General features: G+C 50.4%; 8 protein-coding genes across 8 annotated transcripts; 5 read left to right on the top strand and 3 right to left on the bottom strand.

Moving 5' to 3' along the window:
• Positions 1 to 3,555: 3,555 nt before the first annotated feature.
• LDX57_011906 (uncharacterized protein) lies at positions 3,556 to 4,590 on the top strand (the record flags this gene model as incomplete). The annotated part of the gene is made up of 2 exons (XM_046093648.1): positions 3,556 to 3,612; positions 3,667 to 4,590. 2 exons carry the CDS (start codon positions 3,556 to 3,558, stop codon positions 4,588 to 4,590), a joined length of 981 nt encoding a protein of 326 aa, XP_045949626.1.
• Positions 4,591 to 7,865: 3,275 nt separating this feature from the next.
• On the top strand, positions 7,866 to 8,614 carry LDX57_011905 (uncharacterized protein; the record flags this gene model as incomplete). The annotated part of the gene is made up of 2 exons (XM_046093647.1): positions 7,866 to 8,138; positions 8,201 to 8,614. 2 exons carry the CDS (start codon positions 7,866 to 7,868, stop codon positions 8,612 to 8,614), a joined length of 687 nt encoding a protein of 228 aa, XP_045949625.1.
• Positions 8,615 to 9,194: 580 nt separating this feature from the next.
• LDX57_011904 (NAD(P)/FAD-dependent oxidoreductase) lies at positions 9,195 to 11,109 on the bottom strand. Its single transcript, XM_046093646.1, has 4 exons — positions 11,032 to 11,109; positions 9,963 to 10,950; positions 9,666 to 9,909; positions 9,195 to 9,609 (listed from the first exon to the last, which is right to left on the bottom strand). Exons 2-4 carry the CDS (start codon positions 10,768 to 10,770, stop codon positions 9,345 to 9,347), a joined length of 1,317 nt encoding a protein of 438 aa, XP_045949624.1. The 5' UTR covers positions 10,771 to 10,950; positions 11,032 to 11,109; the 3' UTR covers positions 9,195 to 9,344.
• A 1,444-nt stretch (positions 11,110 to 12,553) lies between these two features.
• LDX57_011903 (uncharacterized protein) lies at positions 12,554 to 12,826 on the top strand (the record flags this gene model as incomplete). The annotated part of the gene is made up of 1 exon (XM_046093645.1): positions 12,554 to 12,826. One exon carries the CDS (start codon positions 12,554 to 12,556, stop codon positions 12,824 to 12,826), a length of 273 nt encoding a protein of 90 aa, XP_045949623.1.
• Positions 12,827 to 13,080: 254 nt separating this feature from the next.
• Positions 13,081 to 13,728, top strand: LDX57_011902 (glutathione S-transferase family protein; the record flags this gene model as incomplete). The annotated part of the gene is made up of 1 exon (XM_046093644.1): positions 13,081 to 13,728. The coding sequence occupies one exon, from the start codon at positions 13,081 to 13,083 to the stop codon at positions 13,726 to 13,728; it is 648 nt and encodes a 215-aa protein (XP_045949622.1).
• A 218-nt stretch (positions 13,729 to 13,946) lies between these two features.
• On the top strand, positions 13,947 to 15,575 carry LDX57_011901 (uncharacterized protein; the record flags this gene model as incomplete). The annotated part of the gene is made up of 1 exon (XM_046093643.1): positions 13,947 to 15,575. One exon carries the CDS (start codon positions 13,947 to 13,949, stop codon positions 15,573 to 15,575), a length of 1,629 nt encoding a protein of 542 aa, XP_045949621.1.
• A 989-nt stretch (positions 15,576 to 16,564) lies between these two features.
• CRH1_2 (glycoside hydrolase family 16 protein) lies at positions 16,565 to 18,076 on the bottom strand (the record flags this gene model as incomplete). Its single annotated transcript, XM_046093642.1, has 3 exons — positions 16,565 to 17,545; positions 17,652 to 17,932; positions 17,989 to 18,076. The coding sequence occupies 3 exons, from the start codon at positions 18,074 to 18,076 to the stop codon at positions 16,565 to 16,567; spliced, it is 1,350 nt and encodes a 449-aa protein (XP_045949620.1).
• A 5,466-nt stretch (positions 18,077 to 23,542) lies between these two features.
• On the bottom strand, positions 23,543 to 25,358 carry LDX57_011899 (MDR family MFS transporter; the record flags this gene model as incomplete). The annotated part of the gene is made up of 4 exons (XM_046093641.1): positions 23,543 to 23,862; positions 23,924 to 24,444; positions 24,522 to 25,066; positions 25,125 to 25,358. The coding sequence occupies 4 exons, from the start codon at positions 25,356 to 25,358 to the stop codon at positions 23,543 to 23,545; spliced, it is 1,620 nt and encodes a 539-aa protein (XP_045949619.1).
• Positions 25,359 to 26,085: the final 727 nt, after the last annotated feature.

The raw sequence follows: 26,085 nt of genomic DNA, 5'->3' as shown, positions 1-26,085 counted from the left end.
GAGGGAGGGAAGGCCGGTTAACCGGTTCCAGATTGGGGACTTGGCAGGAAATGACTAATCGGCCATCTTGATGTTCGCTGGTTATTCATCTACTTGGCGATTCATATGCAAATTGAAAGGCTCCACGATCACAGTAAAATGCGGTGAAACCATATTATCTTTTGGACCACTGATCCTGGCCTGTATGGCCTTGCACCTGTCCAACAATTAGTCTGCATGTCAGTTGACCCGCAGTGGATCGGCTTGGATCGTCTCGCTGTAGAGCTAAAATTCTACACTTGCAGTTCGGTCATTATCATCCCCACAAGAAAATCCAAATTCTTACAACATGAAGTGGCAACTGGCTTGTGGCATTTGAAAATTGCAGAGGTCAGCAGCGAAGACTACAATACCAGGATCTCCGGGGCCATGTGCATATGTCCCCTATGTTTCTGTTCAAAACTATCTCGAAAGAGCCTGGCTCTTGTCGTAGCGCAAATTCCTCCCCATAAACGCATTCCCACATGAAAGTGGAGGATTTATCGGTTCCATCGGTTCTGGGTGCAGACAAGAAACCAGACCCAGCTTCAGCGAAGAACTTTTCAAGCCAGCTCCTAATCTCCTTGCGTGGGCATGTAGAACGTTTTTCAATCCTCGGAGCGCTCGCTTGTGTACCTAATCCCTCGAACACGTATCGACTACGCACGTGTAAGCTCTGGGTTCTTTGATTGACCCAGAGCGTATTGAAAATATCAACCTTCAGAAATGGATGGTCATTGAAGGCGCAGTCGTGAAAGAGGCTGATCCGTCGTCTGTTAAAGCTTGGGTGATATAGAGCCTTGTTGTAGAAATACTCAATTCCCGGATGTGCGGTTTTCCGAGCCACCTCGATTGTCCCGATCAAGTCCGATTTATCGCTAAACGACATGGACAGACATGGGCAAATAGAAACTTCATCGACAGGCCGTGTCAAGCGCATTTGTAGACAGATTTGTTCCCCCAATAGGAAGTTTTCATGGCTGCATAGCACTTGGGTTAATCTGCTCCAAATACTAAAACGTCGGTGGAGGACCCAACAATGGCTGCAGAATTTCCAGCATTCATTCTCCAGCCGAAGAAGTAACTGATGCCTTTGTCTCTGCTTGTCATTAGGACACAAAATCGATGGTCTTTCGCGTGGTAGGAGTCGCGGAAGCCGCATTTGACGAGCTGGCAGGGATGCACGGAGACATTCTAGAACATATCTGCAACTTAGAGCAAGGCAGACCTGATCAGGGATGGAGAGAAATGTAAATAATAGTGAGATTAGTTCTGGCGGCAGGTTTTGTATATAATCTTTCTTTTCCTGCGAAGGAAATGCTAGAAACTGAAGAAATTGCATTCTTGCGCGAGATAGAATGATTATTGGCTTTATCACGTTGGGTGCCTTCATATTTTGGGGCAAAATACGGGTTGATCAAAAGTCAATCTGTTCCACAGCTGACACCAAAATGAGAAAAAGAACAGGGAGGAGCAGGGGATAAAAGATGAGTCATAAGAACACGCGGTGACGTTTTCCGGCATCATTCGTCTCCCCCATCCCATGTTTTTGTCGACCGGTTCCTGTTTGAAATACTCCAGACCGGCACGATAAATCCCATTATCTACTGGGGCATAACGCTCGTTCAGAATCCATTATATGAACAGGGCATCTAGGACTATTGCTCTTGAGCTTCTCCAAGGATATCCAGATAGCGTTTAGGTCTGTGTCCTAGGCCTTATCCTCTTCCAGGATGTAGGGCACGCACTGCGCATTGAGAAGGGAAAGAGTGGCAATGTTATGCAGCCTATCTTCTAGCCCGGGGCTTTGCCCTATTTAAATCGGCCAAGGAGCTTGTCCATCATGTATCCGTCTCTGATTCTCTCGGCGGCTGGTGATTATCTCTACGGCTTAGAAGAAGGATGCGGGGGTTAGGACGATATGAGAAATGTAGTAATGGAACTGGAGAAGGGAAAGTGAGTATGGACACGAGAGAAATTCAAGAGAGTCGAACATACGAGGGGCAGATACAGCAAAGGATAGTGAAAGGCGAGCAAGTTTCAATCACTCACACTGCGATTGGAAATCTATTTCTGCCGCTCAACAAGTTCAATGAACTGCCTAGAGAGATCAAGACGATCATCCAAGACTGCTTTGTCTCCAGAGCATTCACATATTACATCTTTAGCAGTCTGTAAATACTGTCTTTGAAATGCTGTCCAGTGCTTTGTATTCGGCCGTGGAGTGAAGGGATCATTCTTGAAGAATGCATTGACCGCTTGCTGGACACCATCCAAGTCCATAGAGAGAGAATGACAGAGATCAAAGTCTAACATCCACATGGTATGCTTCCCTAAGACATTTGTGATCGTCGTATAGTCCTTGCTATTGCTCTCATCTCTCCTAGGTAATGGAGCCAAAACGAACTCCACGTCGTTGCCATCCATCTCCCCAAGCCAGTGCAGCGTAGCCAAAGCTTCTCCCATCATAGCCGCGTAGCAATCAATATCGTCAGACGGTATTCCCAACTCAGTCATTTGGTCTACATGTAGCGGGAAATTCTGCAGACAGAAGCCTCGGAATTTAGAGCGCATATTCATTGCCGTTCGATAGGTGCGTTGACGGCCGATATAGGGCCTAATAAGACAGGCCTGGTTACTCGAACTGGCCATAATATGGAGGCGAGTTTCAGGTGGAAGCCGACAGTATTTCTCCACAAGAAGGCCCCTGATATCTTGGGGGAACGGGGGTATTCGGTCGGAGCAGATAGCGTCGCAGGGTAAATAACCAGGTGGAAAGAATGGGAGATTCTCTATCCACCAGGTTGTGTCTTCTGGCTCTATGTAGCGGTAGCACTGTGGGATACTGACTTGAGGATGCTTGCGACAGCCCTTGATAAGTTCTAGTTGCTTGAAGGCATCCAGCGCGCGTTGATGCATTCTCCAGTCATTTGCGAGTGATCGGGCTGGCCCCCCATCTTCACGTTTGATGGCGGGACCATCATGACCTCTGGCCCAGACAGTTCCACAGAAGCCGGACCCGATCTTTTGATAGACCTTTTGAGACATTTGATGAGTAATCATAGCATGTAATGTGTTCTGCTGATAGTGAAGTGCTAAGCGGAGGCGGGGAGGATGTACTCCTAGGATCCAAGTAGGCAGTGGTATGAGTCATCTAATGACCAAGGTGAGCATCATATCAAGTTTGACTCCTCACAAATGCAAGAAGACCTAGATCTCTGTTTTTCTATTGTCTTGCTCAAGTTCATCTTTCTGCACTGCACAGGTAAGTTAATATTCATCATTTTATCTAAGTAGTTACTCGTCGGTCTAGTCCTATTGGAGTTTAGTGCATATGTGACCCACAGTGGTCCTTAGGTCGCTGCCTAGTCAGCGGTCATTGCCTGCTTCATAGAAATTCGCCAGTTCCATCCTTATTTATTCGTCTCTCATCCTTGAATAGTGGTAGTTACGTTATTTCCGCTGACACTTCTGTTTTTCCTCCATTCTTTTCTCCCAGGCATCTGTCAACTCTCGGCCCAATCTCTTTCCAAAAACATGGCACTCGACTATCTCCCCTCATGGGGCCAACTCCCCGCCGAGCAATATCTAATCGTGAGACTCCTGTCCCTCTAGAATCTAAACCTATTATTCATATTTAAACTACAGCAATTCTGGAACCCCGCATCTACCGAACAACCATCCACGCAACGCGCACGCCTAGTCAAGCAATTCCTAAATCTCGACCAGTTGAACTCAGACTGGGACCCAACAGATGGTGCTACCAATCCAGACGCTCAACCCGCCCGCATCCCGACTGAAGAAGAAATAGCTATAATCCTTCGTCCTTGGCGGTCCGATCATATACGTCGACTAGCCTGGCGCGTCTGGGAGGTTTATACTAATAAAGGTGGTAATAACCCACTCCTGCTGAGGACGTGGTATAACCCTGATGATGATGAGCGCGTGAAGAGTTGGGCGACGCTCTCGGAGGAATTCGCCGATGATGCGGACTGGGCGCTTCTAGATGACCGCGCCGTCTTTGATTTTGGAACTGGTCCCTGGCAGCAGGTACTCGAGATTTTGCCGGAAATTGCTGTCCGTCTTTCTCAAGATAACCAGTGGGTCCGCCGAAAAGATTGGCGCGTGAATGATGAATGTGGGTTCTACTCTGATTTTAAGGAAGAGTTGAACGAGGTCAAGCGGTCGAACTCATCGTGGAAAAACGACTTGAATATTCTCGTTAAAGAGAACGCTGCCGCGCAGAGTTACTTGCATTATATATCAAGGAGCTACATCTTAATCGCGGATAAAGAGGCTTTTGAGACTGATCACTTTTTACTCGCTTATCTTGATACGAAAGGAAGAGTTACGATGCAGGGGCGGATTCTTATCGACGAAGATAGACTAGGTGAGGTTTCGTTGGAGTGGTTTGAAGGAAGGGCTCCGGTGGAGGTTTTTGAGGAGGGTGAGCTTGGTGCAGAATATGTTGTGGCTGCTGGGAATGGAGCGGATCGTGATGTGTATTACTGGACGAGGGAGGATTTGGAGGATGATCCGCCGCCATTTGGTGATGAGGAGGACCAGCTCTAGCAACCTGCTACTCCTCCAGCCCTCGGACCTAGTACAAATCTAAACTCTTTCAAATGCGGCGAAGACTTCCATCTTGCAAAAAGCTGCCCATTCTCCACCAAGATGCTTCGCAGCATCTTTCCCCTCTCCTCTACATTAGGACACTCCCTCTCATATCCTCACATCTGGCTCCATGACCCCTAAGGCCTCCCTCAGCCACAATGAGTTAGGTAAGCTGTGTCTCGATTGCTCGTCCCGGCTTCATTGACGGCTCTCTCAGCGCTACCGCATTCTAACACGATGGGCGTCGCCGATAGCGAGTTGTTGGCATAAAGCATACTTGAAGCCTGCTACATGGCCGAATTAGATCAATAGTCATTATGGGGAATAATGTATAGTCCTTGTCTCCGAATCAGCCATTGTACGCTCACAGATGAAAATCCCACAAGATGTTCAAACAACCTTTAAGAAGCTCTGTCAACACATCCCTCCTGCTCTACGTGGTACCAACCATCGTTTTAATTTTAACAAACCGAGTGTTCGTCATAGTTCCCGTATACAAGTTGTGCACGACCTGTAGGATACAACATTGGCGATGCAAGGCATTTAGGATGCATAGCTATATATAGGGAGTTCTATAATTAAGCCATTCATGAGATAGTAGTGTCTTCTGGTCTAAAAATATTCAAAGTGGCCCAAACCTCCTTTTGCGCCATGAACCCGGCTGGAATCTGCCATGTTTCTGCATCGTGTATTGGAGAATAAATGAGTTCATATGTCCGGCTAATCCGAGATCATGAGATTGTACGATATATCCCACTGTTTACCTCTCTCTAGTACATACGATCACAGGGTGTGGAGAACAGGGCTTCCCGTCCGCTCAGCCGTACTTAAGCCACACGCCGGCCGGTTAGTAGTTGGGTGGGTGACCACCAGCGAATCCCGGCTGTTGTATGTTTTTCTTTTTTTTCTGTTTTCTTTTTTGTCGCTCAGCAGAAGGTGTATTTTCATGCCAGTCGTTGTGAAGCTGTTGGCGGTCGACCCTCATTCGCTGGATCACTATTTGCAATCTATATCCATTATGCGCGGCAATAGAATACGGTAGGATCGCGGCTCGCGGCCTCAAGTATAAGAGTGGAACCGAGAGAGCAAATCGGGCGCGGGACCGCGCTGTACTGAAGTGGGTATTGAATAATTCCCTTTACCAGAGGAATTCGACAGCCAAACGCGCTTTCGTCAGTTTGTCGCTATCGTGATCCGGCAGCTGAGATATTGTGTCTTTAAGAGAGAACAAACCTGTGCAACTTCGCACGTCTGATTCTTTCCCTTTATCGGAAGGAATTTCCATACTACCACATGAGCTCGAAATCAACCTTCAATCCGAAATTAACGCTTTAGAGGCTCGAAAGAACTCTACCCATATCCTGGAAGAGATCTTGAAAGATGACGAAAGTGTCCAGATAGCTGGTGTCTAGTCCAACGGCCAGCTCTGTAGTGAAGTCCTGTAGAAGCTTCACCGATGTTTGAAAAGGCCCTTTGAAGGAATATACTAATCTAGCTTTATCGAAAATCCTAAGATAAGCAGTATTTGTTCTCTGTTCAGATCCAGGGCAGTAGATAACAACCTAAACTTTGGATTTGAGTAAGACTCAATCTGATATGAGCAAAGGCGATTATCCATCTTCATAGCCCATGATAAATGTGGGTCTTGCAGCGCGGTCTCTGTTTGTCGGGTAAATGAAGGTCTACTACGATTGCCGGAACGTTGTTGATATATGTTGTTGATGCAGGAGATTTCCACGTATTTTCACACAGGTGACGCCGTGAATTGGTCGTTCGGAGTCATCTTCTGAAACTTCCTTTGAAGCAGAAGGAATTGATGCTCAGCTGGGTCAGCGAGTCGCTCATCCCCATCCTCTTTCTTCTAACCTCCAGGGTTCATTGCCTCACCCATCAACGCACTTGATCTTCACCCACCCAATTGTTGTTTATTCGCAAGCAGACCCTCATCCTGTCCTTTTATTACACAGCGAGCGAAAATGGTTCTTCCCGTCTACGTCACTCCTTTTGACGTCTCCTACGCTTCCACCTTGCCTGATGGAGACGAAGGAGGACTGTCCCCCGCTCAGAGCTTCTGCTCAAGACATTCGAACAGATCCTCAAGTAATAAAAACCCGATTCCAACATGGGACGGGTTCATCGAGGAGGACCTTCGCGTCGGTGGACCAAATCTTTGTGAGGAGCCTTGTGAGACAATCAACAAAATTCCAGAGGACCACCCGTGTTACACTGCTCTGGCTAGCTCTGGCAGAGTCTATCTCGAGTGCGAGCTTTTCCACCTTGTCCGCCAAACCGACTTCAAGATAGAATAATCCGCTTCTGCGGAAAAAGGTCACTTTTTGAGGCCAGTCAAGCCCCGTCCGCGACTGTGTTGGTTTATGGATGGCTGGGTGCAAACCATGGGCGAGGCCTGATCGACGTTGTGAGAGAAAGTCACCAACGCGTGCAACAAGAAGGTTTTACCGAGGTCAAGGTTGAGATGATTGATAATTGTTACCGCCAGGCCTTGAAACTCTTTCCCTGCTTGCCAAGCGATGCGATTTATCCTATCTGGACAGATGTGGTGAACAGAATTTTTGAAACCCTTGATGTATCGGGTGTGTACACAATCGGTTGCTACCGCATAGGAAGCGATAGTCGTCACAGATGCTCGCCAACGATCCTTATCGGAGTTGACTGGAGATCGAGTCGCAAGTGGAAGTCATTCTGAGAAGCGTTGGTGAGAATGCTAGATAGCTTTGGGTTGACAACCGTTGCCGTTCTGTTACGAAAGGATACTGGTCTCTTGAGACAGGACGAGCGTACAACTATTTTTACCACAGATAATCTTGTTGCCAAATGTACAAAGGAGGTTGACCTAGGGTATAGCGTTTGCCCGCGCAAGCAAGCAGGGGGTCGTGGCACTTTCGGTGGCTGGGTAGAGCTACGAAACCCCAGCACCGGCGCCTGGGATACATTCGGCATTAAATGCGCCAACTGCGTTCTTCCTGATGAAGAAGGCCTTCTGCCAATGGAAAGTACATGTAAGGAATTATTTCATCCCGCATATAGCTTGTGCTAACAATGGAATAGTGGTTGAGGGCAGGAAATGCAAAGGTGGTTCATTTTCTGATCAACAAGCATCTAAACTCCTGTATATCGATTCTCCTAGCCAATAAGAGCTCATACATGGAATTGGAACCCTCAATAAAGAAATGGATTGTTTGACGCAGGACGAAATACCCCATAAGGTCGAGATGGCAAAGGCCGATGGTGATTCTACCATTCCCCGGGAAGAAGAAAAATACTGGCGAACTAGATGCGATATAATAAAGACACTCAAGGAGAAACGATCCCACCTTCAGGGATTCCTTCAAAACGATCAATTCCATTTCGGTACCGTCGTGGCTGCCTCCGGCCTCATTGAAAGGCCATTGAAAGCAAATCATGCCAAGATACCTGACATGTCTGTCTCCATCATCGACTGGGCATTGATCAAGCCCGGTAACCGGTCCATCGGGAGTAACAAAGTAAGTTAATATACTTCGAAAACCAGTATACCTCCCTTACGCTTGTGTCTGACGGTGTATAGGTTCCTTCCCCGATTGGACCCATTCCATTAAACTTATTCGATGCCCCCAGGCTCGAGAACAAGCAGGTGCTGGCGAAAGTTGGTTGCGCCTCGGGCTATACTGAGGGTCTCTACAGTGGCCTGAAGGTAGCAGTAATTTCGCGACACACGCTCAACGGACAGGAACAAGAAGTGAAGACCTGGGAGCACTCCATAACCCCTGCGTCTTTCGAGGATGAGTTTGCGGTTAGCCCGCATGAGATCATTAAGTATGGCGACTCTGGATCCCTCGTATATGGATTAGTAGGTCGTTTGGTCGCGATGTGTTTTGGCGGCAGCTACAGCGGAGATATCCTTTATTTCACCTACATCGGAGACCTGATCGAGAGCATTCGCGAAACCCGCGGAGACTCTGAAGTCCGCTTTCGAGATTGAGGTGAACTCCTCTTCCAATCATGGTTTTCCCTTGGGTTTTCATGTACCTTCCTACGAGCCTTTTACTGTTGCTAGATATCTTGCCCAGAGACTTTTGGTTCTTAACCAAGCTGAGAATTACTGGCGAGCTTTCTGGGTCTTTTCATCTCTTCTGCTTAGGGAGATAGAATCTTGATGAAAGTCTGGAGAACTGGGATAAGAAATGGAATCTTGCGGACTATCCATCTATGGTTCCCACATTAGAGCACTTTCCTGAGTTCAGGTGGTAACCTAGGAGCCCTAAATTTGAGCTTATACACTCAAATATCAGGGGAACCATTGAAGCAGAAAGTTCTTACTGAATGCAGATCTACTCTAGTAAGAAGTGCATAACTAGCTGGCCTCTGCATTCGGTTGTGGGGTTTATCGAACTACATGGTTTAGGCCTGCAGTAAGTTTTGTGTAGCTTGTACATACCTCTAAAACCATAAAAGTATTCCTTGTTTCAGATGGCTCTTCATCTAGATTTATTCGTATGAGATCATGAAACCCAAAAATCTATAGAATGACTCAAGAAAGAGAACGAGGCATTGATTGAAATGTTTAACTTCTCGCATACATATATAACCTGTGATTTATTCTACCCACCCCAGCTACCCCAAACATATACACATTCTATCATAATCATTTAAAAACGCGCTTATAATCATGACCATATTCCAATTCATCCCGAAAAGCATTTCCAGTCCCACTATAGCTTCGCCGCAGGCTGCAACAGATGCTTCATCTCGGCGTTCGGGTACTCCACGTTTTCAGACGAATCAGGACGCTGTCGATCCCAGGCCCATTTCTCCTCCAATTCGGGCGTCAACTCGCCCTCCAGCATCTGTACGACGTACTTTCCAAGCACGGGGAAGAACTTGTAGCCGTGGAACGAACCGCAAGTGGCGACGTAGAGTCCCTTTGAGGCCGAGTGAGGAGAGATGATGAAATCGGAAGTTGTGGTGAAAGCGTCCCTTTTAGTTGTCAACAATTTGTCCATCGCCATGGTCTCTGTAGGCTAGATACTCACCAGCAGATTCGGTGTTTCGTCATCTCCCAATCCGCGCTCGCGGGCCCATACCATAGATTCCGGGACTCGACAATGTCCTGCCTCAGAGGCCCGGGGACCTTCCACTGGTTGTAGTCGAATGTGGGCGGAGGGGAAGAGATGTGACTCCCAGGAACTACCTCACGAGTGTTTGTGAAGATTTTAGAACCCCACCACTTCATCTCTCCGTCCTTCGTAGGAGGGAGGGTACCAATGAAGGGCTTGCCTGTGAACAGTTAGCGGGTTTCGCATTCATGCAAATACATCAGAACATCTTACCCTCTTCGGGCGTGTAGCCCTGGAACCCGACCGGCATGTCCTTGTACTTCTTATACTGCGCCTCATTGAGCTGAGCCATTCCCGTCGTGATACCAGCAGCCAGAATCCGCTCTCCAGCCCGCAAACCAGGATTCCCGCTCGCTGCCGCGCTCCATTCCAATAACGTGGGCGTGAAAGCACCCGCAGCGACGACAACGCGCGTAGCCGACAAGACCTGACCCGATTTTGTCTTAACACCAGTACAAGAGCCACGACCGTCAAATTCCAAAGCGGCAACGTCAGCCGTCACATACTTGACGCCCAATTCAAGACACCGCTTTGTGACAGCCCTCAGTGAATCGCCGGCAGCAGCCCAGCCACTGGCCCGATTGATCAGAACCTCCTTGACCCCGGTATAGTCCGCATTATCGAAGATGCCACCGTACAGCTTCCGGGCCTCAGCGACCGGCAGGGCGATGATGTCGTCGTCGCGACCGAGCTCCTTGTGGTTCGTGATGACGTTCTGGGCATAGCTGCTGCGACAGGTCCAGTAGACGCCGGTCTGGTGGAAATAGGGCTGCCAGAGAGGATCCGTCTTGAAGATGTCTTGCGCCTCGAGAGCGAGCCGGCAGTAGACTTTGTCGTCGTAGTCGGCGCGCACCACCTTGTTCCAGTCCCACGAGGCAGCCACGCGGGAGTCAGCATCGTATGCATCCCGGTCTACTAGAGTGACCGACGCATTGGGATATTTCTGGATGAGGTGGTAGGCTGTGGATACGCCAAAGACGCCCGCGCCGATGATAAGGTAGGAAGCGTTGTTTGAGGTCATGGTGGAAATGGTTGAGAGTCGGGAGCTGCACAATGCGACGGCAGCTGTTGAACACTAGGAGACGGACAAAGAGGAAGGGATTGGCAATTAATCGGAGCGAATTGACTGTCTTATCTTTCTTTCCAGACTCAAAGCATCTTCATTGACCGCGACTCTCGTTCGTGCGGGGTTCATGCGGAGCTGGAGAAGAAACGGACCGCGACGGACCGTCGGTCCTTGTTAGAAGACTGGATGGGGAAGTTGAATGCAGGGGTAATATACTATACACCACTAAGAAGTAGGGACAAGCTAGGTGATCCCGCTGCTAGGCACGACCGCATCGGAGGGTGCCAACAAGTGTCTAGACCGAGTAGTTGGAGTCCATGTCAATCGATCTGGATGATGTCAATCAGTAGATAGTAGCATCCAGCTAAGCCTAATCGGGGCATCCGGTCCCTCCGGTCCGGGGACGGCCCGGCGGCAAAATGCTTAGCCGAGGGAACTATTCGCCGTTTTGGGTTATCCGGAGTACAATGCAACCGATAACTATAAGTCGTATCACTAGGATCTACTCAGTATGAGCTTAAATTTATTCTTGAATAGAGATATGGCAAGATTTGAATTCATACTACGATCAAATCTACTGTTCTTCTCGGAATGAGGCGAAATGACAACCAGTCAAGGACACGTTCTACTTATACTGCTTCCATTGATCTATGTACATATCTTTTTGCCGTACGTCCCCGCTACATAGCCTCTTTTTTTCCGTTGACTATTCTAAAATTTTTATGAAGTTCCCAAATTTTGCACTAACTAAAAAAAATAAGGTCTATGTACAGTGTCTAAATCCTCATGTAGGTTAATAGAGTACATATGGAAGGGTTAGTATTGGCACGTGATGCGCGGCCAACATCACGGTGTGTCGATGCGACTTCTTCGCCAATAGTATCGAAGCTTTTTTTCTCACCGACTGGAACACTAAACCTGGTCTATACCCAGCGACCGATGTCGAGAATATGGTCTTTTGGGTCTACTCAGATAGCTGGACTCTCTACCGAATGAGTATGGTGGCAAGCCCTTAACGAACCCATCGCTCTGATAAAAAAAAAAAAAAAAAAAAAAAAAAAAAAAAAAAAAGAAGAAAAAGAGAAAGCTGCAGTACAAAAAATAACGTCACCCTAGTCATCTACAACCCGAGGACTCGCCAGTACCACCTCACAGGAATTGCTCAGTTGAGGAAACAGGTATACAACCGGTTCACGGTTCCCTGGGATCCCGAGAAAGGGGTCATAGGGATTCCCCAAGAGAACGACCCGCAATTTGTCTCTCCGGTGGTGCTCGACCTGCCGTGGGAAAATTCTCTACTTACTTCCAAGAAGAGCCACGGCATCGTAGGTTACCTCATTCACCCTGCCTGTTGGCGGCTGGTTCAGATGTGTCTTGGACAGAATGTGGGGGAGAAGCGAAATCTAAGGCTTCTTTCTCGTGTCCTGCAAAGCAGGTATAATAGCATGAGGGATGACCCAGATACGCTCAAGATATCAAAAATGATGGTGTTCAATGGTACGATGCTTCCTTCCTTAAGCTTTGCAGCTTACCATTTCCTGGACCTTGTTCATACTGAGTACCGCATTAACTGTTTCGGTTTATAGAAAATCCTATCAGATCGAACCTCGTCCGGTCATTGATTCAACAGGCCAAGGTGGGCGACGCGGGGAAGAGACACCGAATTCGAGTGTCACCTAGAAATCCGCCGGTAGTATCACGGTTGGAATTTTTACCCGCGGAATTCCAGGTTGCCATTATGGATTACTTGGGATATAAAGACTTGTGGAGAGTCCAGAAAGCTATTCGATGGACCCTCCCAGTGTCATACTGGAGGACCCGCATTGACACTTGGCTTTTCTTTGAGGTGAAGGAAGTGCTCGGTGATGAGGACATTGACTGGCAGTTCCTAGCTCTTCGACTGGAAGAAGAGGCCGGACCTGTCCGATTATCCCTGCGTGGTCCTCTCAAGGGTCTCGTCAGGGACTTTGAACGGTTACTGAACGAGGACCAAAGTGGATCATCTGTATGACTTGGCACGGACGTATCCTGGTAATCGGTGGTCAACGAAAGAATTAATGTGGTTTTTGAGGGTCATCGGAGAATTAACCGCTGTATGATGGGCATGGTTGGGTGTTTGGGGTGGAGCAGATTCGCCCTAGGACTCACTCATAGTCTATATGTAGCGCTGCGTCATACTGCCCCGTCTTTGAAAGTACTCGCCATTTTTATTGAACCAACCATCCTTACAGGCATATCAGACACCATATCAGTGCGGACGCAAATATGACACTGACCCTCTTCATCGGCAATAAACGCTACTCCTCATGGTCAATGCGGCCTTGGGTCCTCCTCAAAGCCCTCGAAATTCCCTTCGAAGAAAAGGTCTACTTCTTCAAACCCGGCGCCGTGCAGCAAGACTTTCTATCTTTCTCCCCGACGGCCAAAGTGCCCTGTTTACACGATACTCCCACCTCGATCGTTGTCTGGGACTCGCTCGCCATATGCGAGTACATCGCCGAGAAATACCCCACCGCCTGGCCGGAAGATATTGTTGCGCGTGCATTTGCTCGAAGTGCGTCTGCCGAGATGCATTCTGGGTTTTCTGAGTTGCGAAATACGTGCCCGATGAATGTTGCATCGAAGACCGAGTTAGGAGTGCGCAGCGAGGGGCTTCAGAAGGATATCGCTCGGCTCAACGCATTGTTCGAGGAAGGATTGACGAGATTTGGCGGGCCTTGGTTGGCAGGGAAGGAATTCACTATTGCCGACGCCATGTTTGCTCCGGTCGCTTCGCGGTGCAGGACTTATGGCATTCAGCTAGAGGGCAGAGCTGGGGAGTATGTGGATCGGCTGTTCCAGCACCCTGCCGTGCAAGAGTGGGTTCGCGGGGGAATTGAGGAAGGAGCACAATATTACGCGGGTCTGCCTTGATTATACACTTTGAGTATTTTATTATATAATGAGCACTGGTATTGCAGCTTCAGTGAAGGAAATGAGTGAATCTGTTGACCTCCAACTGTATACCTCCCTCCCGATTAGGACTAGCGTAGATCCAGACAAAACAAACAAACAAACACTACGTCAGAGGGTCTACCGAGCGATAAATATCATCCCATTTCAACTCCACTCACCTTCCTCCGCTCATCTCCATGTCCGCCAACAGCACCATCCTAGGCGACTCCTGGGTGGTCGAGGCGGCCGCTACGCCGCCGCCGAACAAGCACCGGCACGAGGCTAAACAACTCTCCAGTGCTCCAGCCCCGCGTGCCACTTCCGACCAAACAAAGAAATCCCCGTCGTCGCCCAGCGATACGAGAACTAGTGACTATGGATCCGAGTCCATGGCGACCTCGGTCTCCTCCGTCTCCGGCCCGGAGCTGATCATGCCGTCGATCTACGAGACGCCCGTGCCGGAAGGGTCCTGGATAGCGCCGAACGTGCGATCGCCCCAGCACACGATCAAGCGCAGACATCACGGCAGGGAGAGGACGCAGGCAAATCCCTCGAATACATCGCCGCAAAATGACCAAAGTGCTCAAGGAGACGGCGAACTAAAACAAGATCAACACCCCCATAATGTCCCCGACAGTGACAACAACAAACCATCCTTGCTCCACCGTCTACAACCCACCCTCCGCATCCTCCTCAACGCCCTCCTCCTCGCATCAATCGCCCACCTCCTCGTCCTCCCCGAACTCATCACGCAACACCAAACCTTCTTCTGCTCCATCCCTGCCTTCCCATCCCTCTATCCCTCCAGCTGCTTACCCCCTCACTTCCTCCTCCCGAACAACCCCATCCAATCATTCACCACCACCAAAGCAACAAGTCCCAACCACCCGCCACTTACGCCCGAAGAACAACTAACCCTCCACGCCACGCGCCTCGAACGCCTCTTCTCATCCACCCTGAACACACTCACCCCGCTCCCTCCCGTGCTCAAACAAAGCGAGTCGCGTCTCCGCACCCTGCAATCCGACCTCCGCACCGCCTTCCGCGGAAGTCGTCATGAACTTGAACTCGAATTCTCAGGACTATGGGACGCCGCGCGCGCAGGGACTCGGAAACTCGATTCCCTGAGCGCGGATCTACGGTCCGCGGTGGATAATCTCATCGCGACGAATGCTGACACTACAGCACCACCGTCGCCGCCACGAGGAGGCGGAGCACCTGCACCCGCTGATAGTGTTAACGGGGGAGGAAAAGGCGGAGGCGGGGGACACGGATACAGACACGAGGCGGCTCGCGTCAACGCCAACGCGCACGCTAAAGCACAAGCCCGCGCCGCCCAAATAACATCGGCTCAACTCTCCCGCCGAGAAGCGTACCTCGATCAGCTGACGTTGCGAATGCAAGGGAAGGCTGACGCGCTAGCTAGCGATCTCGCGACCGTAGAGGATCATTTGGAATCAATTGAGAGGATTATTTTGAGAGAGGACGGCTCCTCATCCTCCCGACCCTCGTCCTCTCTAACCCGAGAACAGAAACAAATCCAAAACCAAGAAAACAACCACGACGGACGAGCAGGAAGAAACCTCGCCCAAAACCTCATCACACACCTCCAATCCCTCCGAACCGAAGGCCTAGGACTGAAAGCGCTAGGTCTAGGAAGAACAGGAGGAGGCGTTCACCAACCCCCCTCATCACACGAGTCCTCTGGCACGGACCCCTCGAAGCACGAGACATTCCTCGCAGCAACGAAAGGCCATCGCGCTGTTGCGGAGGCGGTCCGAAACCTGTCTCAGCGGTTAGATGCGGTGCAGGGACGGAAGAGTTGATCTAATCGACCTATCCTGGTCTGGTCTATTTTGGTTATGAATGATGGGGGTTTATTTATGGTACTACCTAGGGATACTACCTAACTAACTAACGAGTGAGATGATTGACATGAATTAAGTTGAACGGAATGGAATTGAATGAACGATCAAGACATTTATCTATCTTCCACACTATCTCTACCTAATCTTACCTGGTGAACTAGTAAACCAGCTAATCCAAAGCAGCGATAGTCAACTCCGGTACGACCAAAGATAAGACAACCAACCCACACAGCACACTACCTATTTTAAGGCAAATTCCTATTCCGTCCCCGTGACCGTGCCATGACTTTATGACTAGTCCATTTATAGCCTGTCAGTGTCTTTCCTTATCAAAAGCCAGGTATGAGACATTTGTCAGACAGTCCCAAGACAAGACAAGATTAGACAAGACCAACAAAAATAAAAATAACCGGCCCAGCCCAACCCAAATGGAGGAATGAATCATGTACACTGATACGATACAATATCCAATGTCATATTTGAAGAAGAAAAAAGCTATTAATATTATCGTGTCAAGTAACAATTCCGGTCCAATAATCCATCAAAGACATCACTAGAGTCGACTGAACCAGCTAGTCAAGTACCCTTCCATTTCCATTTCCATTCCATTCCATAAATAGCATATCCGTCATCCTGTCCATTGCCGCAATCCAGCACGGAGTCCGATTCAATCAAGACAAGCGCATTCAAAACAAAGGGCCAATCTCAAAAATAGACGGTCGCTTTCGAGCTATGGGCAGCTCCGCGCTTTGTTATGTGTCTGTCTGTATGTACTTAAAACTACATCAAAAAAGTGGTTAACGATACAAAGAACCAGCGGGAGTGGATTCAATCCAATCTCCCTGAAAATAGAGACAAGAAAACGGTCGGCCAAAACTCCCCAAAAATATTACGTTTTGGCTTAAGACTCTCCTCCCCTCACCGTCTGCGACACACTCGTAAATTCCTTACAACTGCAGCATGGCGGTCATCAGACCCAGAATGGCCAAGACCATTGAAGTGCCGGTCGAAGGAGAAGCGGCTCCGTGGAACAGGCTAGGGGAAGGACTGGCGCCAGAGACGGAGCCGGAAGGAGAGGGGGTGCCCGAGGGGCTGACGCCGCCAGCAGGGCTCGAGCCGATGACAGAGCCGGAGCCAGAGCCATGGCCAGCGCCAGTCTCGCCGCCGTGTTCGGCAGAGCCGGTCGAGGTGCCGGAGGACGATCCAGAACCAGAGCTGCCGGTGGTGGCAGCGGCGCCAGTCTGGGAGGCAGCGCCAGCGCCAGTCTCGGACGCAGCCCCAGCGCCAGACTCGGAGGCAGTCTCAGCGCCAGTCGCAGAGGCGGCACCGACGCCAGTACCAGTCGCGGTAGAACCACCGGTGGTCGTGGCACCGGCAGTGGTGGTAGCGGCCTCGGCCTCGGACTTGGTAGAAGCGGAAGAAACGCTGGTGGTCAAGGTGGTGCCGGCGCTGCTGACTTCGGAAGAGGTGCTCGACGACTCGGAGACCTTGGCGTCGCCCTTCTTGATGCTGCCGTAGCTGCCGCTGTTGTCGGTGTAGGTGTAGGACGAGGCGGGGTTGTAGTTGGTGACCTTGACGGACTTGACGTACATGGTGTAGGGAGCGCCGCTGTAGTCGGTCTCACCACCAGCCCACTGGATGGTGCCCTCGGCGTTGTCCGAGTCACCACCGGCCCAGATACCCAGTCTCAGACGCATGGGGGTCTGGGGGAAGCGAGTGCCGCCCTTGGCATCGTTGTAGGCGACGGTGCGCACGACGTTACCATCGATAGCCCAGGACATCTGATCCTTGGTCCAGTCGACCGTGTAAGTGTGGAAGGTTTCCTGGGGAGTAGCCACGGTCTCAAAGGTGGCACGGTCATAGGACGAGGTGTCGCCCTTGCCGAAGTAGTTGGTCTGGATTTGAGTGGTGTCTCCACCGAGAGCTTCCTGTATTCCATCGGGTTAGCTTCGTGTCATGCATGATGCAATGTGACAAGGAGCAAAGGGATAAGGGGGGAGGGGTTGCGAGGGGCATCGAGGGGTGTCAACCTACCCAGTCGATCTCATCGAGGACGTCCGACTCGAGGACAATGCTGCTGACAACTCCGGTTCCGGGCGCCGCCTTCATGGTCACCTCGACCTTACCGAAGAAGATGTGGAAGTTGGTGTCGATGGTGGGAGCATCACCCTTCTTGTTGATGGTGAACTCGGCTCCGTCCGAGCCAAAGGAGACCTTACCGCCGGTGGTCTTCCATTTGTCGAGAGCACTCTCGCCGGTAGTGAAGTCGGCGGTATATGAACCCGTATCCAGACCGCTAACGGGGTCGCAGGTCTCTGTTGCACATTAGTCCTCGTAGTAAAGATATATGGAGCGATTGCGGAGAACCCACTCTTCAAAGGGTTGCAGTCCGAGTAGGTCTGCGCCGAGGAGAAAGGAAGCACTGCGGACAGTGCCAGAGCGGCGTATTTGAAATGCATGGTGGCTAATTAATGAACACTGCTCTACACAAGAACGAGTGTGGGCGATCAAAGCCGGAACGAGAAAGACGGACGAGGTCTAGTCTTTGAATAAATAGCAAGCAACCGTTGCACAGAAGCTAGAATTGAACCGTGGAATGAGAGTTGCAAAAGAAAAGGGCAGCAAACAACAACAATAAGAGGGACCGTCTAGTCTAGGTAACAATGACCTCGTTGCTTGGGAAAGAAAGTTGAGTGAATGGACGGAAGGCGCTCGGTGACATGGGGTTACATTAATATATGCTGGGTAAGGCAGGTACCCCGTTAATCACTTGCGACTAGACCCGGACCATCCCCTGAACACTTGCACTAGAAAATAGTATTAAACAAGAAAAAGAAAACGAAAATAATAAAAAAAATAATGGGGCAGAAGGAGAGTTTTCCAGCCCCAAGAGGAGTGTCATTGGCGGCGCAGTCGTTGGACCTCCCCCCGGTTGAACCTGGCAGAGTTAATCCAGACAGGAACCGAGCGCTGAGAGGCCAGCGTCGTCACGACCTGGCGTGGTCAGACAATATGATTGACCAGCCTAAAGTCAGAGAGCAGCCGACCGATCCAGTGGAGCCCCCAAAGAAAAGGTGGGGACTGGACCCATTGATGGCGAACCCCTCGTCTACCCTGATAGGGGGATTTGACCGCGACTGGAGACTCACCTCCCCACCGATGAGGATCGTTTATTGAACCTGAGCGGCCGGGGAAGGCAGCACCGCGCAACGGGGGAGTCTGGCTGTCTGGCAGCGGAGCCCGAGCGAGCAAAGCTTGTGCTTTTTGCGGTGACTTTGTCCGCTTGCGTACGCGGAATATTGTGATTTATTTTCCCGTCCACGGTTGACGTCGCACTCGTACACGAATTGTACTCGCGGTCTTACCGGACTTCCTTAACTCGTTCTTTCATTACCAGGGAGAACGAGGGAGGGAACGGGGGCACGGGATGGAGTGCGCCTTGAAAGGAGGTTGGTGATCTTGGGAGGGGGCCAAGGGACAAGAAATCAAAGGGTCGCAACGCCAAGCGAGTCGTTGCCACTGTTTACCGGGCGGGCGACAGGCGATACGATACGATCAAACCAAGGGCACCAGATCCGCTGCTGATCGTGTCAGAGAAGTGTTGCAGGAGCGGTTGGCAGTCAGCGTGAGGTGTCAGCCACGGAGTACGATGTGATGATGTGGGCGGTAGACGCCGTACGGAGTCCAGAAAGTAGGGCTAATCCGACCGACGAAGACGGAAGTCAAACGAGAGGCATGGGAAGGCCGACCGAACCACGGGTCCGCTTGCAGTCGAGATTCTCATCGATCCAGCTTTTTCTTTTCTGAATTGATCTTACTTCGAGTCTCTGGATCACCGACTGTTGGAACCGAACATCCAGGCAGATCCAAAAACTATTTGCTCGGACAAACCAGTACGGAACGGAAGGTCACAACCGCGGAAGAATTGGCCCCGGTGACATGGTTGGACGAGAGAATTCTACAGGCCGAGCAAAGATAGTCGCGATACGATGCGACCGAAGACGTGTCTACCGAGCAAGTAAGTACGTAGATAAGAATCCGAACCCGAATCCGAATGAGAATGAGAATGAGAATTCACAAAGATCCCATCACGTCAATGGTACTCCGTACTCTCGCTGCATGAGCAAATGGCAGATGGGTCTCTCCGTCGAGTGGGAAGACCCGAACCACCCGGTGGGCGCACCAGCACTAAGACTTGCTAGTCTGCTAGTGAGAGCAAACCCACGGACTCCGAGGCATTTCTGGCAGGCCTGCGAGCGTTCTGCTTATCATGGCGACCCAACCGGATAATAATAACCGGCGCGCCTGCAGCGAGTCTGATCGCAATCTGAACCTGCATGGCCGGCGAAACATGGTTGCGTGGCCGCAGTCATCTGAGACAAGGATTTAATTTAACGTGGTGGATTGACTGCAGTATGCAATGTAACCAAGAGCGAGAGGGCTGGGATCTTCCCCAGGTCCGGTGTGCGCAGAAATTAACGAAAACTAATTTCTTGGTTTCTTGGGGGTTGGAGAGGGGAAAAGTGACTAAAGGATCTCTTGAGAGTCTCTATCCGGCAGGTCTCGTGCCGATGCTGCGTCCTGACAATTTAGGCACCCACGAATCAACCACAAAATCATGTGACTCCTGACTCAGCATTGTCCGCGGCTCGGATCAACCTTGTCCGGGCTATCACCTGACTCCTCCCCGCACCGCGTTGTTGGGACTTCCCCGTCCGTTGGGTGATCTTCGCCCGCCTCGTTGAATCCCCTCCTTTTCTCGCCTCGTCGGCTTCTTCTCTTCCTTCTCTTCTCTCACTCTACCACCTACTGCGTACTTTCCTTCCAACAACACAACTAGCTGTCATCCACCACAGAATATGGTCCACAAATCTTCCAAGTCTTCCTCGCGCTCGAAAGCCTCTCGTTCTACTTCGCCGAATTCAGACATGGACCGCAAGGTCTACATTCCGCTCTGCTTCTGCCTGATCTCGTTTGCGGTCCTGGTCTATGTCAACTAATTCACGGCCGGTCGCCAGTTTCGAACCCAATCACCAAACCTGGCAATAATCATCCCTTCGACCCCAGCTACTATTGTCCTCTCTAGTCCTGGACTCTGTCCCGCCGTCGCAATCAGCAGCCGCGATGGTGGGAATCCTTATCGCCCCACCCACCGTCTTCACCGACTCGATCCCTCGATCCACTCGCAACAATTCCACAACCCGCGCACAAACCGATTCTTCGATTTCTCGAGATCCATATTCCTCGGCCATGAGTCGATGCCGGCGAATGAGCGACGATGGTCAAATCCCGACCGTCACAACCCGTGTCGGGTCAGCTGGATCGGGCGCAATGAAGTAACTGCGACCGATGGCTATGGACAAAGAACGGCACTCAACGACTCAACAATCGAGATGGCCAAATACAATGACTTTGAAGGTTGGACCCCGCTCGTCTGGCACGGGTGGATTCTTGAGTTTGGCTTCTGCAGCCTGTACGCTCGTGTTCCTCTTTCCTTATCTTCTCTAGTTGCCTCCCCGCCCGGTTGCCAGGAGTAACTGGATGCAAGACAGGAATAGAGGCTGCAGAAACATACCCCATATCAGTACATCATCTATGATGGCTGCCATATTAGGCTCGAGTAGCCTGCCTTTCCTTGATTTTCTTTTCTTCTGGATTTCCTCACGTTCATCAATGCTTTAAATAAATACCCCGGGCTTCTTCCACAGACTACCCTCGCGATTTCATATGTCTCGTTATGCTTGATCAGTGATCAGTGAACTATCTATATATCATGTTGATGGTTATCAATCGAACTATATTTTCCTATCCATGGCCCGAGTAGTGTTCATTCCATGTAGAACTTCGTTCATTAGATTCCAGCATGCCTCTCCATCAGGCTAAACAATCTCCACAATCTCCCCAGACTTATGACAGTGCAAACCAATGCAACCTTAACCGGGTTGGCGATCCTCAATATGATCGGGCAGAGCCGATGGTAGCATAAATAGATCTTATCTGTAGAGTAGCATCCAGGCATTCTTGTTCCTTTTCCAATCCCGCAGGATTCCTGAAGGATGCGAGAGCCTTGCATATAAATAAATGATGTGAAACATGCACCCCAGCGCAGCAACAGTTCCAACTAACACCGAGCTTACCTCGGTCATCTCAAACACAACAATCATCTAACTTCCTTGAGATTATGCGCTTGTGAATCTCGACCTGAAACGTCATCCCAACGCCAAGAGTAAGAGTAGCAGTGGACTCTGCAAGTCACAACTGCACACACCCAGACTATGACATGAATGGACCAGAAGTAGATGTGCTGAAACACGCTAAGTAAACACCGGAAATTTTTCTAATGAATGGATCCGGATTCTGAAGATGTTGGCCCGTTAGAGTTGGAGTTTCAACCTGAAAGTTAGCAAATTTTTGGACCCTGGATCCGGGATCGTAATCTTGCCCCTCCCCCAAACCCAATCCCTCCTTGCCCCTTTTTTCCGGCGTTTCAGATCTTCAGGGTCCGAGGGGTGTGACAGTTGGAAGTGGCACTTGGCGTTGAGACTGACGGGCTGGGGGAGTTTCAACGGAATTCCAACCTGTCAAGCCCAGTCTCGTGGGGCGGGACTTGGTTAGCGAGGGATTCGGTGTTTGGGGTTTTTTGGTCATTAGCTATGTATATTTCTTCAGATCATTAACTACTGTAAGTGTACATACGATGTATGAGCAGTGTACCCATACATGATACTATTCACCTACCGTCTATGCCCAATCAAATGCACAGAAAGCAGTTCTAACGGTCTTAATGCATGTTTGCGCCGGAGTCCTATCCTGGTCTGGTGGATCTAGTCACATTGACAATACTTCGTATGCAGTACAGATATATCGCGGCAGTCGGAGCCGAGGAGTGAGAATCACGACTTCAATATCGGCGTCCATCTGTTTGTCTGTCGAATGTTGCTATATCAACTGGTGCTGGTATATGACAGACAGCCGAATGCGTGACATACTTGATTCAGACAGCACCTATACTGTGGACCTTCTTAACCTCGGGATTGGCTTAAGTGGTGCCCACGCTGGTTAAAGCGAGGATGGAGATATGAAGCTTGAGTAATCAAAATTGTGCTGCTTTCATATATATATATATGTACTTATATGTACCTTCTTTCTACAATGTTCTTCGAAGTTTGGAGACTATTGCTCCCCTAACACAACACAAAATACCGTCATGCTTTGTCGATATATAAATAAATTGACATGTATTAATGCTTGGTGGTTTGTGATTATACGAGGGCTTGTAGGCTCTAACAGGATGCAATATAATAGTAAACCTGAAATAGAGTACCTTTAATCTAGAAGAGATACAGACATCGGCTATATAGCTAGGTAGATAAGTTAGTTTCTATTGCGACACTCGAGATGGTAAAAGATCCCAAACCCACTTAGGCCGATGACGTCTTTTACAAAGATAAACTTCTAGAGTGCTCAGACGGATTAGGTACGCCTAGAAAGGGTAATTATACAGTTATACTAGTAGAAGCGAACATTTCTCTACTACGCTCGGGCAAGTCGCGACAATTTCTCCGTTCATAGCCAGTTAAGATAGACTAGACGACCACGTTCCGTTACGGTCGCTTTGACAGGACCGAAATCTAGAAGGCAAAGAGATTAGTATCTAGAAGAATTGATCGCTTTAAACGGTCTAATAAGGGCTGCGGCTAAGGAAAATATACAGTTATAGAAATCACACAGGCCGCCGATGAATTACTACGCTCATAATAGCCCTCACTTTCAACTCTGCTCGGAGCGTCCTATTCAAACCCTCAAATATCCTCTAGCAGTGCTGCAAACCATGACCACTCTGGCTGTGTTGTGGCGGGAGAGTCACTGTGCTATAGTCAAGGATACAACCGGCCAATTTACGATGATTATTAGACTTGAACTATCTAGCCCTGTTCACCCTCCTCCTTATCCTCAGGTGCATGCGTTGCAAGCCGCTTCCAAGGAACAAACAAGGTAGCAACCAGGGCAATAGCGCAAAAGGCAATGGAAAGGGCAAACGTCGCCTTCAGTCCGTGCATGTAAGCTACCAGCACACCAGACAGGTCCTCCGGAGAAAAGACGTTGCGCAAGTCTGAAGCGCCCGCGTTAATGACTTTCTGTCCGGCAACGCCGGGCGCAGATGAAGCGAGCTTTGCCAGCATCTGGTTTACAAAGGCCGCCTGGCCGGAGGAGACGGTGAATGCACCTCCGACTGTCTGGAAGACTGTACCACGTGTTAGTTTATTGGCGTGCCCGGGATAAACGGCGGCGAAGCAGGTACTTACAATAAAGGCAAGCTGTTATGGCTGGCAGATCTTCTGGGTCGACACTGGCCTGCGCAATGTTTAGGCCGTTCTGAACCGAAAATGCTATGGCAGATCCGGTGAGTATTTGGTAGCTTATCCACTTTGCACTCGGCGTGTCAATCTCAAGCGTGTAAAAGAGGCCGCAGCCAACAGTCCCGAGCAACGCGCCGACAAACATGGCCGGTGCCGGGAGGCCTGTCGTGGTCACGAAGACGCCACCTAGGACAGCGAAGATGGCAACTGCGATGACAATGGGCAGATTATCGACGCCAGACTGAATGGGGCTGGCACCCTTGACAGACTGAAAGTAGATGGGAAGGTAGTACAGGAGAAGGAGTAGATCGCCGAGGAAGAAGAACTGGTAGGGGCAGACGCTCCAGAGCCCGCGCTTCTTGAAGAGCCGCGGAATCATCATGGCATACTCGCCCAGCCACATGGACCAGAGAATCAGGGCAACCGTGAGCACTCCAAAGCCGACCAAAAGACCAATCACCTGGCTACTGCGCCAAGGATATTCGACTCCGCCATACTGCAAGCCCAGCACGAAGCATATGATGGCCGCCATGGTAAGACACACCCCGACGGGATCCAGGTGAAGCACCTTCTGGCCGAGACTGATTGGCGGCGTTTGACCGCGGCCGGGAGGTGAAAGAAGATGACGACGATGGCCGTGCCGAGGGCCCCGACGGGAAGGTTGATGTAGAAGCACCATCGCCAGGTGGCATTTTCCGTAAAGGCGCCGCCAATCAACGGCCCAAGCACGGAGCTCAGCCCGTACATCAGTCCGATGATCCCCATGAGAATCGGTCGCGTCTTGGGCGGGACGCTAAAGGCCACAATGCTTGTTCCGCCGACGGAGATGCCAGCGGCGCCGATTCCAGCAATGGCACGCCCGATGATCAAGGCGACAGACGACGGCGCGACGCCGCAGATGAGGCTGCCAATCTCGAAGATCGTGAGCGATGCAATAAACGTCCATTTTATGTCAAAGTATTTGAAGGCCTTGCCCCACGATGCCTCGAGGCCGCCAAAGGTCATGAAGTAGGCCGCGGAGTACCAGGATACGTCTTTGAGACCATCAAACTCGGCGGTGATCTTCGGGATCGCGGTACCGACAATTGTCTAGAAACTCGATTAGCTTTGTCCAGGAAGAGACTTGGTAGTAAAGAAAACTGCCTACCTGGTCCAGCGAGATGAGGAACACGCCCATGATGGACGCGCCGGCCAGAAGAATGAGTCGAATGCCGTGGGGGTACTCATCGACGACGCCGGCGCCCGTGTCCACGGAGGACTGAATGTCGGTGATGTCCTGGGGTGATGTCTTCTCCGCGAGGCTTTGCGAGGTCGTCTCGAAGTGCGGCCCTACGCTGGCCTCGGCCGCCGCCGTGCCCTCGGTATGCTGCGGTGCGACCATATTTTCGGACTGCAGTTGGACACCTCTCGGATTAGGGGTGACAATAACGAAGGGTAGCGATGGTTGGATTGAGGTAGTCCCTGACACCTGCGAGTATTATATCCTCTCTAGTGTTTTCCATAGCCTGATTAATCGCTCACAAACTCGAGCTGATTAAGCCTCGGAGGCAGCAATTCTGATACAGCCTTACAAATCAAGCAAACGTGCGAAAAATGCCTTGAGGTACCAGTAGTCACGGCGAGAGCAACATGACCCGGCTGTTAGTTGCACCAGAAGACTGACAGAGCCACCGAGATGGGAGGGCCACTTTGGATCGTTTGCGTTGTCCGATATTCTCGGTTCAATTCGCCTGGATTACGGGCAGCTATTGATCAACTGGCTGAAAAGAACAAAGAAGAGGTATAGGGGAGCGTCCATCGGCATATCTGTGGCGTTGCTAGCTTCTCTGTTACTATGCGGCCGGGCGATTAGCGTGTTCACGGAGTTCCGTGTAGTATTAGTCAACCGACGATTTAACAAAGTAGACCGATTTACTCAACGTCGTTGATAAGGACCTCTATTATATGCGTTATATGCCCGGCCCTCCATAAACATGTTGAGGTCCATGGGAAAGGGCATCAGAACCGAGCCAGCGGCGGCGGTGCCGGGCAGCATCATCTCTCCGATCAGGAGGCGCGAGGTAGGACCCATGACCTCGGCCAGCTGGCGCAAGATGATGAGGCTCCTC

Source organism: Aspergillus melleus, assembly GCF_016097325.1.
Source record: "Aspergillus melleus strain CBS 546.65 chromosome Unknown contig7, whole genome shotgun sequence".
Taxonomy (NCBI): Eukaryota; Fungi; Ascomycota; class Eurotiomycetes; order Eurotiales; family Aspergillaceae; genus Aspergillus; species Aspergillus melleus.
This window is presented reverse-complemented; position numbering and strand designations above follow the sequence as displayed.

What these genes read in the sequence shown, in the direction of transcription:
- LDX57_011904 (XM_046093646.1), bottom strand. Translation starts at nt 10,770, where the DNA reads ATGACCTCAAACAACGCTTCCTACCTTATCATCGGCGCGGGCGTCTTT. An exon ending in GGGCTACACGCCCGAAGAGG is followed by an intron (nt 9,910 to 9,962) that starts GTAAGATGTTCT and finishes AACTGTTCACAG; the next exon opens with GCAAGCCCTTCATTGGTACC. An exon ending in ACGAAACACCGAATCTGCTG is followed by an intron (nt 9,610 to 9,665) that starts GTGAGTATCTAG and finishes GACAACTAAAAG; the next exon opens with GGACGCTTTCACCACAACTT.